Genomic DNA, 15433 nt, shown 5'->3' on the forward strand with positions numbered 1-15433 from the left:
AAAGAAAGTGTGCCAAATGCTATCAAAACTGGATTAGGAGACAACAATTGAGTAGGATGAAAGGGAGGGAAAAAATGAAGGTAGTTTCCAAGTAACCCCCAAGTGGAATCTTCAAACTATATTGTGCATATTTACAATATGAATATATAACATGTCCCTATCCTACACCTGTATGTCTAAAAAGCCTGTACAGAAAATGTATGAACCCAACCAGTTAGGCCAGATCTCATAAGGTACCCATGATGTTTCTACGTGAAAATAAAACACAGAACAGGGTTTGGTTGGCTGTATTGCACAAATCTTTTTTCCCCCTGATCAGCAACATTTATTTTGTGTGCATGTGGTGCATTGTACTAAACAGTGAGTTTTTTTTTATTACTTAGACTTTTTCCAGAGAATTTCATAATTTCTTCATACATACTTTGACAAAATATTAATATTAATTTATCACTATGAGGCAGAAAAACTACTGATAATTCTGCAGAGACCAGCCTAGGCTTCCTTTAATGTTATTGTAAAGTCATTGATAGCAAGAACCTATAGGATTCATTGTGACCATCTGGGTCAACATAAATTTGCTCAGTATGTCCATCCTTTTTTCAACAAAAGCTTCAACTTATTTAAAAAAAAACAATTAACAAAATTAAATCAGTTGCAGACAGTGTCTTTGTGGTCAGTCAATGGGATTGGTGTTTAACACTCTCTGACTTACACCTCTGACAGTTACACTTGGTGTCACAACTGTACAGTAATGTATTGTAACAGTCATGATTAAGTAAAATTTACTAGTATTCCTGTCAGCCATGGTAGGCCTCATTTGAACCTATGTCACTGTGATCTCAATGCGTCTTTACAGCCAGACGAACCATCTTGTGCATTCATTTGGTGAGATTCAGTATGTTACGTAGCAGTGGTGTGCTTAAATATATACCATTCATTTACAATTACAAATATGCTGGATCCAATTCATATAATTTACCTCATTCACCTTCTCACTGATTGATAGTCCAAAATTCAATAAGTGCTTTGTAAATATTTGTTTGTTTGTTCTTGTATTTGAAATGAAGTTAAGATGTGACACACAGATGTTTTATTTATTGGGTAAAGCTATAGACTAAACACTATAAACTCTTAACACAATTGGTGACATAGATGTTTTTCCTCCTTTCACAGTGTGTTGTGTGTTTTTACTGATCCTTCATTGACGTCCAGAGATTGTTATTTCTTCCTTAACCCCCTCTGTCTTAGGTTTTCTTCTTCAGCGTGTCTGTGGGACACCCCCTCATAGATGCATTTACACCATCTAAAATTATCATGTCCAGTTCTGGTCTCTTATGTCTTCCTATTCTTTCATCATCTTCTGTTGACCGTCATTCTCTCTAGAGCAGTAATTCCCAGTACAAGCCGCTGGTTTTCATTTCAATGGAGCTCAGGTAATTAAGTTTGATTTAACTGTTAATTAAATGATGATCTGATTTGAACCCTCTTTGTCAGATATCTGCCAGTTGTCCCATGTGAAAGAAATGTGTTTTTGAAGGTGTAAACAAGCATAAATTAAAGGCATTTCAAGGTATAATTTGTATTTATTTATACCATTGTCAAATTGATAATATTAATATTTAGATGTCAGGTTAGGATTATTTTTTAATTAACTGGAAGGACTTAAGAACAATCAACTGCTTCAGCATAATTCAGACAGCTGGCCACTATTTACAGCCAGACTATGTTGTTCCTCTTATTGCTGGAAATGACTGTTCATGGGTGTAAACTCCAGATTAATTTTCAGTCAGTCCCTTGGTTCATCTGTTTGATTAAGAGCAGTCTGAAAAGCAGCACACACAGTAGGTTCTCTGGCACAATATGCATGTGTAGTATTGACTGTTCCTCTTCTCAAACGTAGGGGTCTCTCTAGACTCCTCTCTTTTCTTCTCTTTGATTCACTCTTGTTGCTTTCTATTGCAACATTTGTAGAGTTGTCTTTGATCCACCTTTGGTCATTTTTCACCTTTATTCCTGCAATGCTCAGATTTTTTGGTCCTCTTTCTTTTCAGCCAGCATCGAACACATAAGTCTCCTGTTTGTCTTGCCTTCTTGCTTATTTGCACCTGTACCACTATCCTGCCCCTCAGTTCCCAGCATCATCATTCCATTCCATCACTGGAGGATTCATTTAGGAACATTTGGTCTTGCTTACTGCTGTGTTAACCATTCTGCACCTCTTCAGCCTATAGCTTCTTGGTAGATCATGTCTTATCCTCTAGATATATAGACTATTCTGTGTCCTCTGTTCTCTGCCATCTTAGAATTCTCTGTATTCTGCCAGTATTTTAACTACCTACCAAATGGTAAAATATTCCAACATTAGAATCTCTTGCTTTTCCCTATGTTTCCCGCTGCAGATATTTTGCATTAGGTGTATTTAAAAACCTGTTATTTTAAGATCTCTCTTGTCAGAAGAATCGTGGTCACATTTTCTAGTTGCTAAATACATATTCTATATTCTGTTCTTAATATATGCATGTTCAAACCACCCAGAGGTCCATTTCAGCAGACCTAAAAAAATAAAAGTCAGAAAAGACTCGTCTGAGTCCAGTTTATTTTCCCAGAATCCGTGTCACACATTGAGAAACGCACCATTCTGTGCCAACGTGCACAAAAAAAAAAAAAAACACGCGCGCGCACACACACATGCGCGCGCGCCCTGCAAAACCATAAACACCTCGCCCACGATGCTTGACATTTAGAGAGAAGCTCCTGCTGGCTTCAATCATGGCAAATATTCAGTGTCATTTGTTACGCACACTTTGGACTAGGCTAGTGGCGGTATCGGTAAGTCGCGGTTGGTGCGCAGCCTCTGACAGAGAGCGTCTCCTACCAACTGCGCTACTACTACTGCCTGGCTGTCTCGTGCTCCATCAGCGGCAGGTTCTGTACTCCAGTGACCTGGCTGCAGTGGAAAAAAAAACACACTTACTCGAGTAAAGGTAAATGGCCATATATGGCTGAATGGAAGGCGATCAGTTAAACTTGGTCATTTAGCGACATGGTGCACAAGAAAATTGGCAGATTGATAGAACAATGGGTTTTTACTCGCATGAGAGTGATTACGTAGCTCTCCACTTACATTTGATAATTCCTGAATATTTGCATAGCCTGTGAACTAATGCTGATTATGTTAATTAGTATAACCTCATATTTCACCTGCAGTGTAAATGTCTAACCTGCTATTATGACCAAGTCATTCTTTTTCATTTACATTTTAGTGAAAACGGACACAAACTTTCTGTACGCAATATTGTAGCAAATAATAATTTATTTCCCTGTCCTTGTCGGCACTGTAATGTACAGACACAACCGCTAAATTCGCTTCCGAGCCGGGAAATAACGCGCATCAACTACTCCTTTAATAAATTACACCGCCTTCTTGATCTCGCCCCTTTTGTTGATAGACCAATCGGAGTCCTGAAACTCTTCACCCGAACCGCATTATTGACCAATGATTCTCCGCCGCTGGAAAAGAGTGACGTGTGTAAAGATGGCGAGTTGTGTCGGTGGTGTACTACGGCGAATTGCTGTGCAGTAAGTCTGCGTTTCTACTCACATTTTGGTGTACACAACTAAGTTATGCATTTCTTGAGTTACATATCTTAGATGGACTATAACTGTGAAGTTATAGTTAAACTGCACCGAGACACGGTAACACATTTTAAGGGTCGTCTGTTTGACATTGAAGTGTAAAAGCACTGCAATGGTTCACCAGCTCGTTTCACTATACCTTGGATTTAATTCTGCATTTCGGTAGGTGATATAACGTTACCTATTATATACGAAGTACAGTACAATTATGCCCAGGTGCACGAAGTAATGTGCATATCCAGAAATGCTCTTGGTTACAAAATACATACAAACACCTTAGATAACAGCGCTAGCAACATTCTCAAAAACCGGCATGGATAGCTGTGTTTTAATATCCATAGTGTTATATTACACTGGTACCACACGTAGTGTACCAGTTTTGCTAATCTAATCACATGTAGGTTTTGCTCGGTCGCATGTGATCGAGCAAACCGTGTCATGATGCGACTCTAAACCCACCTGACACTTGTCCAAAGCGCAGAAGTTCACATTCTGAGTATTCACTGGTGATATGCATAAACAGAACCCACAATGCATAGAAAGACTCTGCACCCAGGATTTAAGTATAATTAAGCGAACCGCATAAGAAAGTTGACCCTAACTTTTTCCTCCATCCCTTCTCAACTAATAAACTACACACCGTGCGTGAAGTTTAAAAAGCGGTCAAAATGTCGACGTTTAAAATATGAAAATGTCAGGTAAATCCTAACGAGTGAATTGCATGTTGATCCCGTTTCGTCAAGATAGGAACCCAAGTATGCTTATACTTCTCCCTATAACTATTCCATATCTGTGGAAATTTTCAGTCATATTTAAAATGAATGCATGTGGACATCAACTTACGTATCTGATCTTAATACATTTAGTTTTTATCATGAGATTACATAATTGTCATTACTCCTGAAAATGGAAATATATTTGATAATATAATATAATATAATATAATATAATATAATATATCTGAATAATGAATCTGTCACAGAGACAGCATTGTTAGGAATAAGCAAATATTTAAGCAGATATGCTTTTTTCCCCCACTTCATTTGACGTTTAACTGTTAATTAATTGAAACAAACAGCAGTCAGGGTTTTTTTACCCTAACTTACCTAGTACTGTACATTGTTAGTTTTATACATCTGTACCTAATTTGTTTGAGAAACTTAATGAGGAACTTCAAACAGTTTAAATGTCAATTACAAAGAAAGCATGGTTTTAAGGTTCCAGTAATCTGTCCATATTGGTCATCGGAACATGGTGCCAGGTGGTTTTAATTCAAGACAGATGAATTTCCAGAGGCGTAATAGGGATGGTCTTGCTAATCTACAGTGTGAAGTGATTGTCAGAGTGTTCCTCGTCGTGTTTGCTGTCAATATGTATGAGACCATTTCAGTTTTAATGCCTGCAGGTAAGATTATTCCAGGGGACAGCACCGGAGTATTAAGCCTAATTAACTGAAGGTACTGGTTCCTGATGCTTTGAGCAAAGGGTTAGCATTTTTAACACTTATTTACTCTTCCTTTTAATAAACATTTTTTCAGAGCTTTATATTTTACTTAAACATCTGCAGAAAAACCTTGCTGAATAACATGCTTTACACCATGCGTTCTTGTCAGTGTCCTCCTCACTAAATGATCTGAGTGCATTGGAACAATTAAGGCATCATTACTTGGTTGTGTGTGGCGAAGCCTTGTAGCCTGTATTAGAAATAATCTGCTTCGGCAGGGTTTAGTAGTCTTCCTGTAAGATGGCAGGAAACGAAGCACATTGGTGTGGGTTGCCGTGCACATGCTTAATTGGAGCCTGTTTAGAATGCTGAGAGAAGAATGTGCGTGCTTGTGTGTTTTTTTTTTTTTTTTTATGGAGAGCCTTGGGCCTTGCTTTTGCAGCAGGCTGCACTATGTCACAAACACCTCTGTGTCAGAGATGCAACAGCATCCTGCAGGAAAAATTGGCTGCCGGTATGAACTTGACAAGTGATGAAAGTAGCCTGGAGGTTGTCAATTACAAAGCCAAGGCCTGGATCTGATAAGTTAATGGTCAGTTTCCTCTTTTTTGGCCTGCCAAGGCTTTACAGCGCAGGTTATAAAATCTGAAGTGTAATGTGCTTTTATAACAGTTTCATTTAAGAGAGACTATATAAAACCTTGCAGACGCTTGGTAGTGAAGGCAAACCATTTCAAAGTAGATTTTTTTGCATTAATCAGAGGTGAATTTCCGATTGCCCCTGTTGCCAAAATAAAAGCTGGCTCCTGTGTAAATTTTAATTTTGGTTCTGTATGATGGCCATGTGGTTTTTAATGGTTAGGTGTACTATTTTACTTTTAATCTAGCAGCCTAATTAAAAAATAATAATTAGATGCAGATTGTAAATATTTACTTTGCTGTGTGTTCAGTTTAGAGCATAATTTACATTTTAAACAGTCTTGAGATTAATGTTGTTTGTGATTTTCTACCAGAATTGAAATCCTGTTGCTGTTGCCTCTCATATCTCCAAACCTAATGTGCCATAGTTATTTTTATTATTCTACCTGCATACTGTGTTAGTTACTTTCGGTACCGTGTGGGCGATTCGATCACAGCAAAGTTGTGGCAAGCTGACTGTCTTGCTGTTTATTAGAACAGTTGTTATAAAACCACTTGTGCAACATTATGTTTTTATTTATATAAATTGTTTCAATGCACAACTAATCTGCTACCAGAACACTGCAGATATTTCAAAAGGACAAGGCAGAGCAAGACCCTGGCAACACTCAACCACTGACATCAGCAAGTAACGTCTAAATTAGTTAGACTGACAGGCATTTGTTCACCCTTTTCTCTGACTGCTATCATGTCAGTGTGCCATCTTGGTTTTGTCAAGTTTCATTGGAAAACTGCAAGCTTTTGCAATAAAACAGAGTCTAATGACAATGCTGTAGATTGTCTGCCTAGGACTATATGGAAAATAATATATTGCTTTTTTTGTTCTACTTTTTTTGTATGATAATAATAGTAAGGAGGCCTTGTCTTGATTCACTTGTGTGATTGGTGTCTGAATTAGTGTCTGATTGTTCAAATGTACAATGTGAAAACGTCTTTGTTCAACACAGGAAGAATGTATTATGAATTTTCAGCACGAAAAGTTACTAATATCGCTTCATGTTGGCTTTTTCTTTCCCTTGGCTACTGGACTTGTTATTGATAAGTTTTATAAATTGACAGTCTGAGCCAAAATTAAATTCATTCACATATTGTAGAGTGGCACAGCTAGTATGATCTGGTTTTATGACATAATTACATGCCTTGCTTCCAATAAGCTTGCAAAAATAAGCTTGCTTTGTATAGCTAATAACTGTAATATTACTTGTCTTATCAGTATTTGCTACTTACTGCATTCCTGAACTATTGTATTGAAATTAATTGGATCGAATTAAATAAATTACAACTGCTTTATGATTTAATGTTTTTCCTACAATTCAGCCAGTTTCTTGTCCTTCGGTGACTGTTCATTGACTTTGTTTTCCTGCGTTCTGGCAGTCAAAAGCTTGTCTACCTCAGCGACCTTCATAGATAATTATTGTCTAAGTGCTTTGAATTCAAAATTAAGAAGTACTCAGTCATATTGACTGTTTGTTTTCCTCATAACAACTCAAATATTGAATGGAGTTTGTTTACATGATGGTTCACATGTGGAATACAGTTACAACCATCATACTGTGACATGCTATCACATGTAGATGCATATTTATTGACAAATTTTCCCCTCTTTTTATGGATTACAGATGCGGAAGGTCTTACAAAATTCAGTGCTTGCAGAATTTTGGATCAAACGCTGTGTTCAAAATAGCTATGTTTACTTAAATTTTGTCTTTGCAAGTGTCTCAAAATATTTCACTCAACAGCTAAGAAGTTGACAATATAAAAAAAAAAAATTAAAGCATGCCCACAGTCTTAGGGGGTATCCGCTTTGGAAGACATCATTGGTCGAGAGTCATAGTCTAAAATGTGTCAAGATAGGGGTAGTGCAAGATTGCATTTAGGCTTATTGTTCTCAACTTAGTCAGAGCTTCCAGCTGTAAATGGGAATTTCTGTGACCTTTTCAAGCTTCAGGCAAGCTGATGTCTCACAGTGAAATGCCAGCATTGGCATCTCATAGAAAAATAAATCTGCTGAGAGTAAATAGTGGTGTGTTGACACCTCATTTCCACATTGATTGCTGCTGGAAGCCAGGGCAGAGGTGTGTGGCCCTAATCCTATTAGCAAAAACAATAGCCTGATCTGCTCTTCCCCAGAATGTCATTTAAGACAAACCTGAGACTCATCTGTAGTGCCATAAAGCTGAATTTGTGATATTACCCTGCATGTGTAAAAGCTATTGAGTGAAGTCAATGGGGCCGAAAAGTTAATGTACAGTATAAAAACTTTGAAGCAATTGATGCAGCTGGAATATTCTGACAATGCCACATGTCTCATTAATGTCAGCCAGCAGGAGACTTTGCATTGGTGAAACTTCAGCAAAAGAAGTGAGCTCTTTTGCTTTCAGATCTTAACATTTTGTATGTGGAGATAATTTATTACCCCAGTAAAATGTGCTAGATTTTTATTTCCGGCCACTCAGAGGTCATCACATTTTACGCTCAAGTTTAAAAGGACCGCAGAAAAATGGGTTTGGTGAAAAAGCAATGCCGGTGCGTACAGAAAAAAAGTATTTCTCTCAAGGCAGCGCATCAATAAATCGGTCTGTTACCTGTTGTTGTCCTTCCTAAGCTTGTCTTTGAAATTCGTTACAGAGCATTAACTTAACACATGTTGCTGAGGGAAAACAAAGCGCTGGTAACAGGATTGGGGCCCAGCTGAGTAAACTAATATGGAGGGATGGCAGTGAGCACTGCACTTGTTCCGGAGGTAACCGAGAGGATCCATACGGCTAACAGATGGAAATTTGGACCCAGAGTCCCCGCAGACAAAACCACGATCTAAACAAGTGCCTCCACTCTAGCATTAAAACCTTTGATCAACAGAACGTCGTGGCCGAAGAGCAGTCCTTCAGATAGCACATGGTATTGCATCTGTATAAACACAGCCTTTCAGGAATGTGTGAACAATACAACAAAAGAATCCTGTTCTCGAACCCTGTCCCTTGCCGACGTGTGAGCTGTGTGGTTTGGAGATCAAACGTGGTGTTAGGATTAAATGAAATGTTGAGGAAATATGCCATGTTTTCTGAAACAATAATTGAGGGGAAAGGGAGATTTAGTGACTTGGCTTAATGCACGTAGCAATTCTGCTGTCAGGGGAACACCTTCAATGGGTATATTGTACCTTAAATTGCAATAACTTAGAATTTAATTCAGTAAATGGCATAGTTTTAATTTATTGACATTATATATATATATATATAATATTTTGATAGATGAATAGTGTGTGTGCATGTGGAGAAAGACAGATTTTCCAATGCAAGGATTGTGCTTCCAGCGATTTGAAGAAAATTACAACAGATTATACATTTGTTGATTTTATTTATCTGTTTGCATGGGATGGGAGGCTGGGGGAGGTTGTTATTTACTCACCCCATTTGTTAACATGAAAGAAACCTTAAAAATGTCCAGATGGTCTTCCAAATGAACCACACTTCAGTAAATCTTCTTCTAAAAGCTAAAGCAGGTAACTCAGCATGCTGCAGATTTGAAGGCATTCACAGTTCTACTGGATCTTGAGGCATTTAGTTTTGTTTGGAAATTCTCTGAAAATAGAGTTGACACCATTGTCATTTATTTTACTTTACGTTTTTTTTTACTTTTATTATTCAGTTTTTTAAATAATAGCCTATATCATGTTTTTATATGACCTTAACAACAGTGACAAATGAAGGTTAGAAGGTACAAGAGTAGGCGTTTCTGTATGTTATGTGTGTCTTTTGTCATTTTGTGAATTGCTGCTGTAACACTGGAATTTCCCCTTGGGGATAAATAAAGTACTCTATCTATCTAAGTACTGAGGACAATAGATAAGTAGTGTCTAATCTTATGTCTGGCTATGTACAAATTAAGTCTGTTTGGTCAAAGTATGCTTGGCTACAAGTGTTCATCAGAGATACCGTACAGTTTAAAAAAAAAAGTACAGATTGGCCTGTAGCAAGCTTTTTAGTCCATGCCTTTCATGTAAAGCGAGAATGGCATCCACCGTCAAGTTAATAATGTCATTCAGCTGTGATGCTGACTTTTAAAATGTGGTAGTTTTAGTATTAGAAAGTGTCAGCTGCAAAAAGAGCATTAAGGCTAAATAAATAGCAAACCCATGAGTTTGCTGCGCTCACTGAATGACTTTCAGGCAAGGATATCATTACAATAAAATGAAATAAAGGTGAAGTGTGTGGGATGCTCATTTAATGAAGTTCTTATAGAAAGCTTACATGACTCATGGGACTAGGCCTCCCCTAGTGCGAAGGACTTTTAGTGCCAGAACTACATAAAACTACTAAATACTTGTCGTCTTTTACATCACCCTCATGAATCTTAGCACTGTTTTCACAGCCTGCAATTGCTGTTGATGGGCCTGAGTGGAAATGAGGTAATTTGAAGTGGAGAAAAAGTAGTTGCTATTCACTCTTCTACCCCATGGTGTCAGTGTCTGCAGTACTCTGTTTTAGCACTTGAGAAATTTTATCTTTGGGACTGTATGTAGCATGTCTGAATGCTGCATTAGTTAAATGCAGGCTGTTATTGAGGTTTGTGGCCTCATAATCATGCTTATGATTTTTGACTGGAATTGTGAAAGCACATATATTAATTTCAGTTTTAAAAACAAGGGGTTTAAAAGAAAATTAAAACAGGTGTTCTTTTTTTCAGGGAGTGTTTGATAGTCTTCAGCCTTCAGTTCAGTTGGCTTTTTAAATTTTGTTAAAAATTAATTAACATTATTTTTATGTAATTCACACAGTAATGAGGATTATATGTAATGTATATATGTTCTCCCCTACACACACAGGATGGACAGGTTTCATCTTACGAGCTGTATGTCTGCATTTTTCCCCAATTGTGTATCTGTTACACAGTGAATAACTGAAAATACTGTGTTTGATGCATTGATGATACACATTTTTCAGAGGTATTATGTGCATAATTTTTCATTTTATTCAGTTTCTGCTTGCATGTGAAGTGCCTACAATACCTGACAGTACCTTACAAGGCACAAAATATTGTTTTACCATCATAAAATTCTTATAAAAAGTTATGAAAAATCAGTGCATATCATTTCAACATGTTTGTTTTATTTATTAAGGGCCGGTTACAGCAATATTAAAACACTGGGATCTTTTTTCCTTGGAGCGCGTGATGAAACGGTATCCCTCGCTCTTTAATGGCTTGATGAAAATGAAATATTAAAAGAACATAAGCACTAACAGGAATTGTAATAATAGGAGCAGATTTCCCTGGGTGCGGTGGATGTTAATGTGAGACGAGGCCCCTAAGGTTTGGAGGCGGTCTCCTCTGAGGGCCTGGCTCCCTCTCCGCCTCCCCTCCGTGCCCGGGAGGAGCTCGAGAAGGCCAGGGACGTTTCAGCACTCTCATTAGGTTTGGAAATGAGCGCATCCTGGCGCAGAATACGCGGTAGGGGGTTCCCGGGTTGGCGTGCGGTCGCGGTCAATAGATGGCGCTGGCTATCTCGAATTACATGCACATTTCCCGGCCCGCAGCGTTGCTGGTTTTGATGTTCAGGCAGCTACTGTATTTGCAACTGGGCACACAACGCGCTCTTGCAGCGTAACAGAGCAGTTTCCATTTATAGGAGCTGGTAGCAGCCCAAATAAACTTTGCTATTTTCATATTGGTTTATAGTTTTCCTCTTTGTAAGTTGGGTGATTTAAAGAACAACTATTAAACTATTAAATACAAATGGAAAGTGACTGATCAGTGTAAATTTTATGGTTAATGTGTTACAATGCTGGAGTTCTACCATAGTTGAGAATCTGTTCTCTGCTTAAAGTAGCCATTTTATTCAATTAATTTAATTGAATACACAGCATTGCTTGTTGCTGTCCTACAATTATGTAAATCAGATTTCTTCCCTTTCTGTGTAAAGTAGCCAATCATGGTTTCCATTCACTGGAAATTTCAAGACATTTAATGTAAGTCTTTTATCAGCTGCGTGTTTTTATTTAATGAGTGTTCTTATTGAAGTGATTATCGTATAATATATAAAACATGTATTGCTTCATTATTGGATTTTACAAGTATGGCTTTAAAATACTTCAGTACTTTCAGTACTTTACCCTTTTAAAACCAGTATTCAAACTGAAAAATGTTAGCTGATATATATAATTTTTTTCTTTTTATCTTTTTATAAAATGATATGTATTCATCCAAATTTTAGCCATCTGTGTAGTATTGTCTTATATTGTGTGTTTTTTGAAAACCACTAACACCATTTTACATCTGTTGATGATGTCATTCATTGGTCATTTTATCAAAACAGGCAGTATGGATATAAAGAAATGTAACTCCTCATAAGGCAGTATGTATGAGCAAGAAAGGTGAAGATGTAATTTGGCAGGAATTTGTCCCTGAGAAATACCTCTGCGAAAAGCACTGTAGACAGCATAAACTTGGTGGATAAGGTCAGAAGTATTAAATCACAAACTCTCAACCCCTCCCCCGTCTCGCTCCCCTTCATCGCCTCTGTGAACCTTGCTCACCCCTGTTCATTATACCATCACCTCGTGTGAGATGTCACATCCACTCCTAAAAACAGTAAGGATGCTTGTCTGAGGTGTCCAGCCATTTGCTCCTGCGGGCCGGCTGGCTGGCTGAGCAGAATAGCATACCTTGTTGCTTTAATGAAGTGCTTGATGGGCTCGTCTTCACATTGCCTGTAACAGCGATCCCCGATAGCTGTCAAGCCCCCGTATGCCAGCGACCCTGCTACCTCTGCCTCTCATTAGAACCAGGCCTCGGCGCTACCACACACGGGAGCCTGGAACACCCAACGCAGTGCCCCACTTCACAAAACGCAAAAGAGCTCATTATTCTGCAATGATGGGCACCACTTAACAACACATTTTTGCATTGTTCCATTGTGCCAGTGGTACTTGTTACTCTGAATGCCATCGATCTTCTCACCAACGTGTTTGTTTGGTCGTTTTTGTTTGTTTATTGTTTCCAGATGGCAGCCACAGACTTTTTAGCTGTATGCCTTTCAAGTTCCCAGAAGGTCTTTTTACAGCCTTTGCCCAAGTGCTTATCCTGTGTCTTATACCCACTTTATGATAAGCAATTTTGGTGGTAAAAAAAAAAAAATTGGAAACACCTTTCAAGCATTTAAAAGTAACGTAATGCATGTTGTGCTTGTGTGTGTGTGTGTGTTTGTTTAAGGGGAAAGAACTACCTTTGTTTCAGTACTGCAGTGTAATTTTTTTTTACCTCCCAAGAAATCTAGTGTTGCTTGTTTTTATTTAAAGGTGGCATGAGATGACTAATATTTGTGTTCCACTTTCACTCTTTCACAATGATACTTTTTTCCTGAGCTGCCGCCATTGTTGCATTCTAAAAGAGCCCTTTGTCGTGTGAACTGTTGCTAAATCTACTTTTGCTCTGAAGTCCCGAACTGGTGAAGCTGGGAGCATATCCTTTGGCCCTGTCCCTGCGTCATTATAAATACGTCAGTTATTTACAGGAACACAGGGGGTCAGGACGTGCCGTAAATGAGGGGGTGGACAGCCTTACTCATCGGATGCGGTTAAAACGGGTCTCTAATCAAAGCTCACTGCTATATAAAACCCTCCTATTCTTCAGAGGGTCTTTTCTTTAGTACCACTGAATGAGTGATTACTGTGGCATTCCAGTTCCCTTAATCCAATTTCTAACAGTGACTTAACCTGGGGCCGTAATGGGTGAATCATCGCCTCATCTGGCAACCGTTTGTTAAGATTTTCACCCAAAGGAAAGATGGGCTGAGTGCAAAACCTGTGTTTTCCCCCTGCTCTCTTAGAAAAGCGACCCATTTTGTTTGAGAGCAATCAATGAAAGCGGAATGCGTTGAAGAAAAGGGTCTCTTTGTCTTAAAAATGCGGTGCACTAAGTCTGTTAGTTGACGTCACTTTAATCAGAGGATCATTAGTTCTTAGTTAAGGGACTTGGGAACACTGGGAGTGGGATGGCTCAGGGAGGAGTGAATGAGATTGAGCACTATTTTGCGGCACGCAACACTTTGACCATGTTGTGAACCTGAACAACGCGTGCCAAGATGTTCTTCTTTAATCTGGTGTCTGTATTCTTTTTTTCAATCACTTCAGTGGCAGGTCCATGCAAAGCTTTGGGACGAGTCCATGAGGGTCGTATTGAGAAAATCAGATCTTGAAGTGGAATTTCTTTGTTCGATGAAGAGGTTTTGTTTTTGTACAGTGTATACTTTGCATTATTGTGATGTAAGATTGAAGATTTTTAATAACACTGTCTTTTTGGGAAGGACATCAGCAGTGGTTGTTTTCTTTGTTGATGACATTTTTTGCTTTGGTAGTCTGTGTGTTGAAAATGTCAACAGTGTTGTACTTTGTTTCATAAAACATACAGATTTCGTATGACCCAATATATCTCCCCTTAATCATAAATGAAAGTCAACCCCCCACAATATGGCACAGCTATCAAAGAGAGAACATCCAGGCAACAACTGTGTGACTTTTGGTGTAATCGAATGTTGCCACCAACTTCTGCCAAAGCACCCATGGTCCAGCATTCAGTATTCTCCAGAATTGCTTAAATAGCCTTTTCTTGATTTAATTTATTTAATCCTTTTGTCACTTTTTTCTTGTTACGGAGTTGACATGCTGTTTCTGACACACTGTATGTTTTGTCAAAAAACAATTATAGCAACTGCAAGTAAAGGCAAATGTCCCCACAAGGAAAATGTCCTTGTTAATATAGAAATGATACTCCAGTGCAGAGGTTATCCATATGCTGTAAGAGAAAGGCCTCAGGTTCTCTTGTTGTTGTAGTTATCTGGGAGGCATTACCTTTGCCCAGAGAAGTCAAAACATTTGGCACTCAGTAAAAGAATCCACACAATTTTATGATACTCTAACTAAAACAGTATATTTTCTAATGTCATTGAATCCCTGCACATTTGTACATGTGTTATAAAGGAAGTTGCTTGCTAATTGAACGCTAGTGTTCCTATTGTGATATTGAGGCCTTTCTATTTTGCCACAACCCTAGTTATTACCATATAAATGCCAAGAATAACCACCTTGCCCCTGCAACTCTCATTCAATTAAAATGAGATTGGAGGATGTGTTTTATGCACTTATTAAGCACACCAGTATTTCCTTTTTTCATAACTCACCAGTCTTTTTATATTATATGTTTATGCACAGTATACCTGCATGAAGTATTACACTCATGACACAATGGGCTGTATTTGTTTTTAAATCATTTTAAATATTTAACAATATAATTTTAGATTTATCATAATTTTATATGGTAGTTAGCTTTCACATGAAAGCATCAACATAATTCTGTACAGAGAAAAGTTCATTGAAAGTGTTGGGTAATAATGCCTTTCAGACTTGAACAGTACTGGTCTTTCTGCAAGGCCACGTTGTCAGACACTGTAATCACTGGTTGCACAGTTTCTTTTTATATTCATGACTTTTGCAGTATTTTTCACATTAAACACTGGCAACCAGATGGCAGTGCAAAATCTTCAGTTGTTCTTGAAATATTTCCCATCAGATCAATATTTTTTTTTTCATTCTTATATTCTAGAGACCAGTCTGATAAATATAATGCCTTGTTTTCTCAACCCTGGTGGACCTTCAAATTG

The 15433-nt window shown here is 38.0% G+C and overlaps 1 protein-coding gene across 1 annotated transcript in view; it reads left to right on the plus strand.

Moving 5' to 3' along the window:
* The first annotated feature begins 3528 nt into the window (after positions 1 to 3528).
* clybl (citrate lyase beta like) overlaps positions 3529 to 15433 on the plus strand; it is a 73373-nt gene continuing 61468 nt past the window's right edge. The window contains exon 1 of the mRNA XM_036541382.1: positions 3529 to 3579. Within this exon, the coding sequence (XP_036397275.1) occupies positions 3536 to 3579 (44 nt within the window). The 5' untranslated portion in view covers positions 3529 to 3535. The remainder of the gene's footprint in view (positions 3580 to 15433) is intronic.

This window comes from Megalops cyprinoides, chromosome 11 (genome assembly GCF_013368585.1).
Source record: "Megalops cyprinoides isolate fMegCyp1 chromosome 11, fMegCyp1.pri, whole genome shotgun sequence".
Classification (NCBI taxonomy): domain Eukaryota; kingdom Metazoa; phylum Chordata; class Actinopteri; order Elopiformes; family Megalopidae; genus Megalops; species Megalops cyprinoides.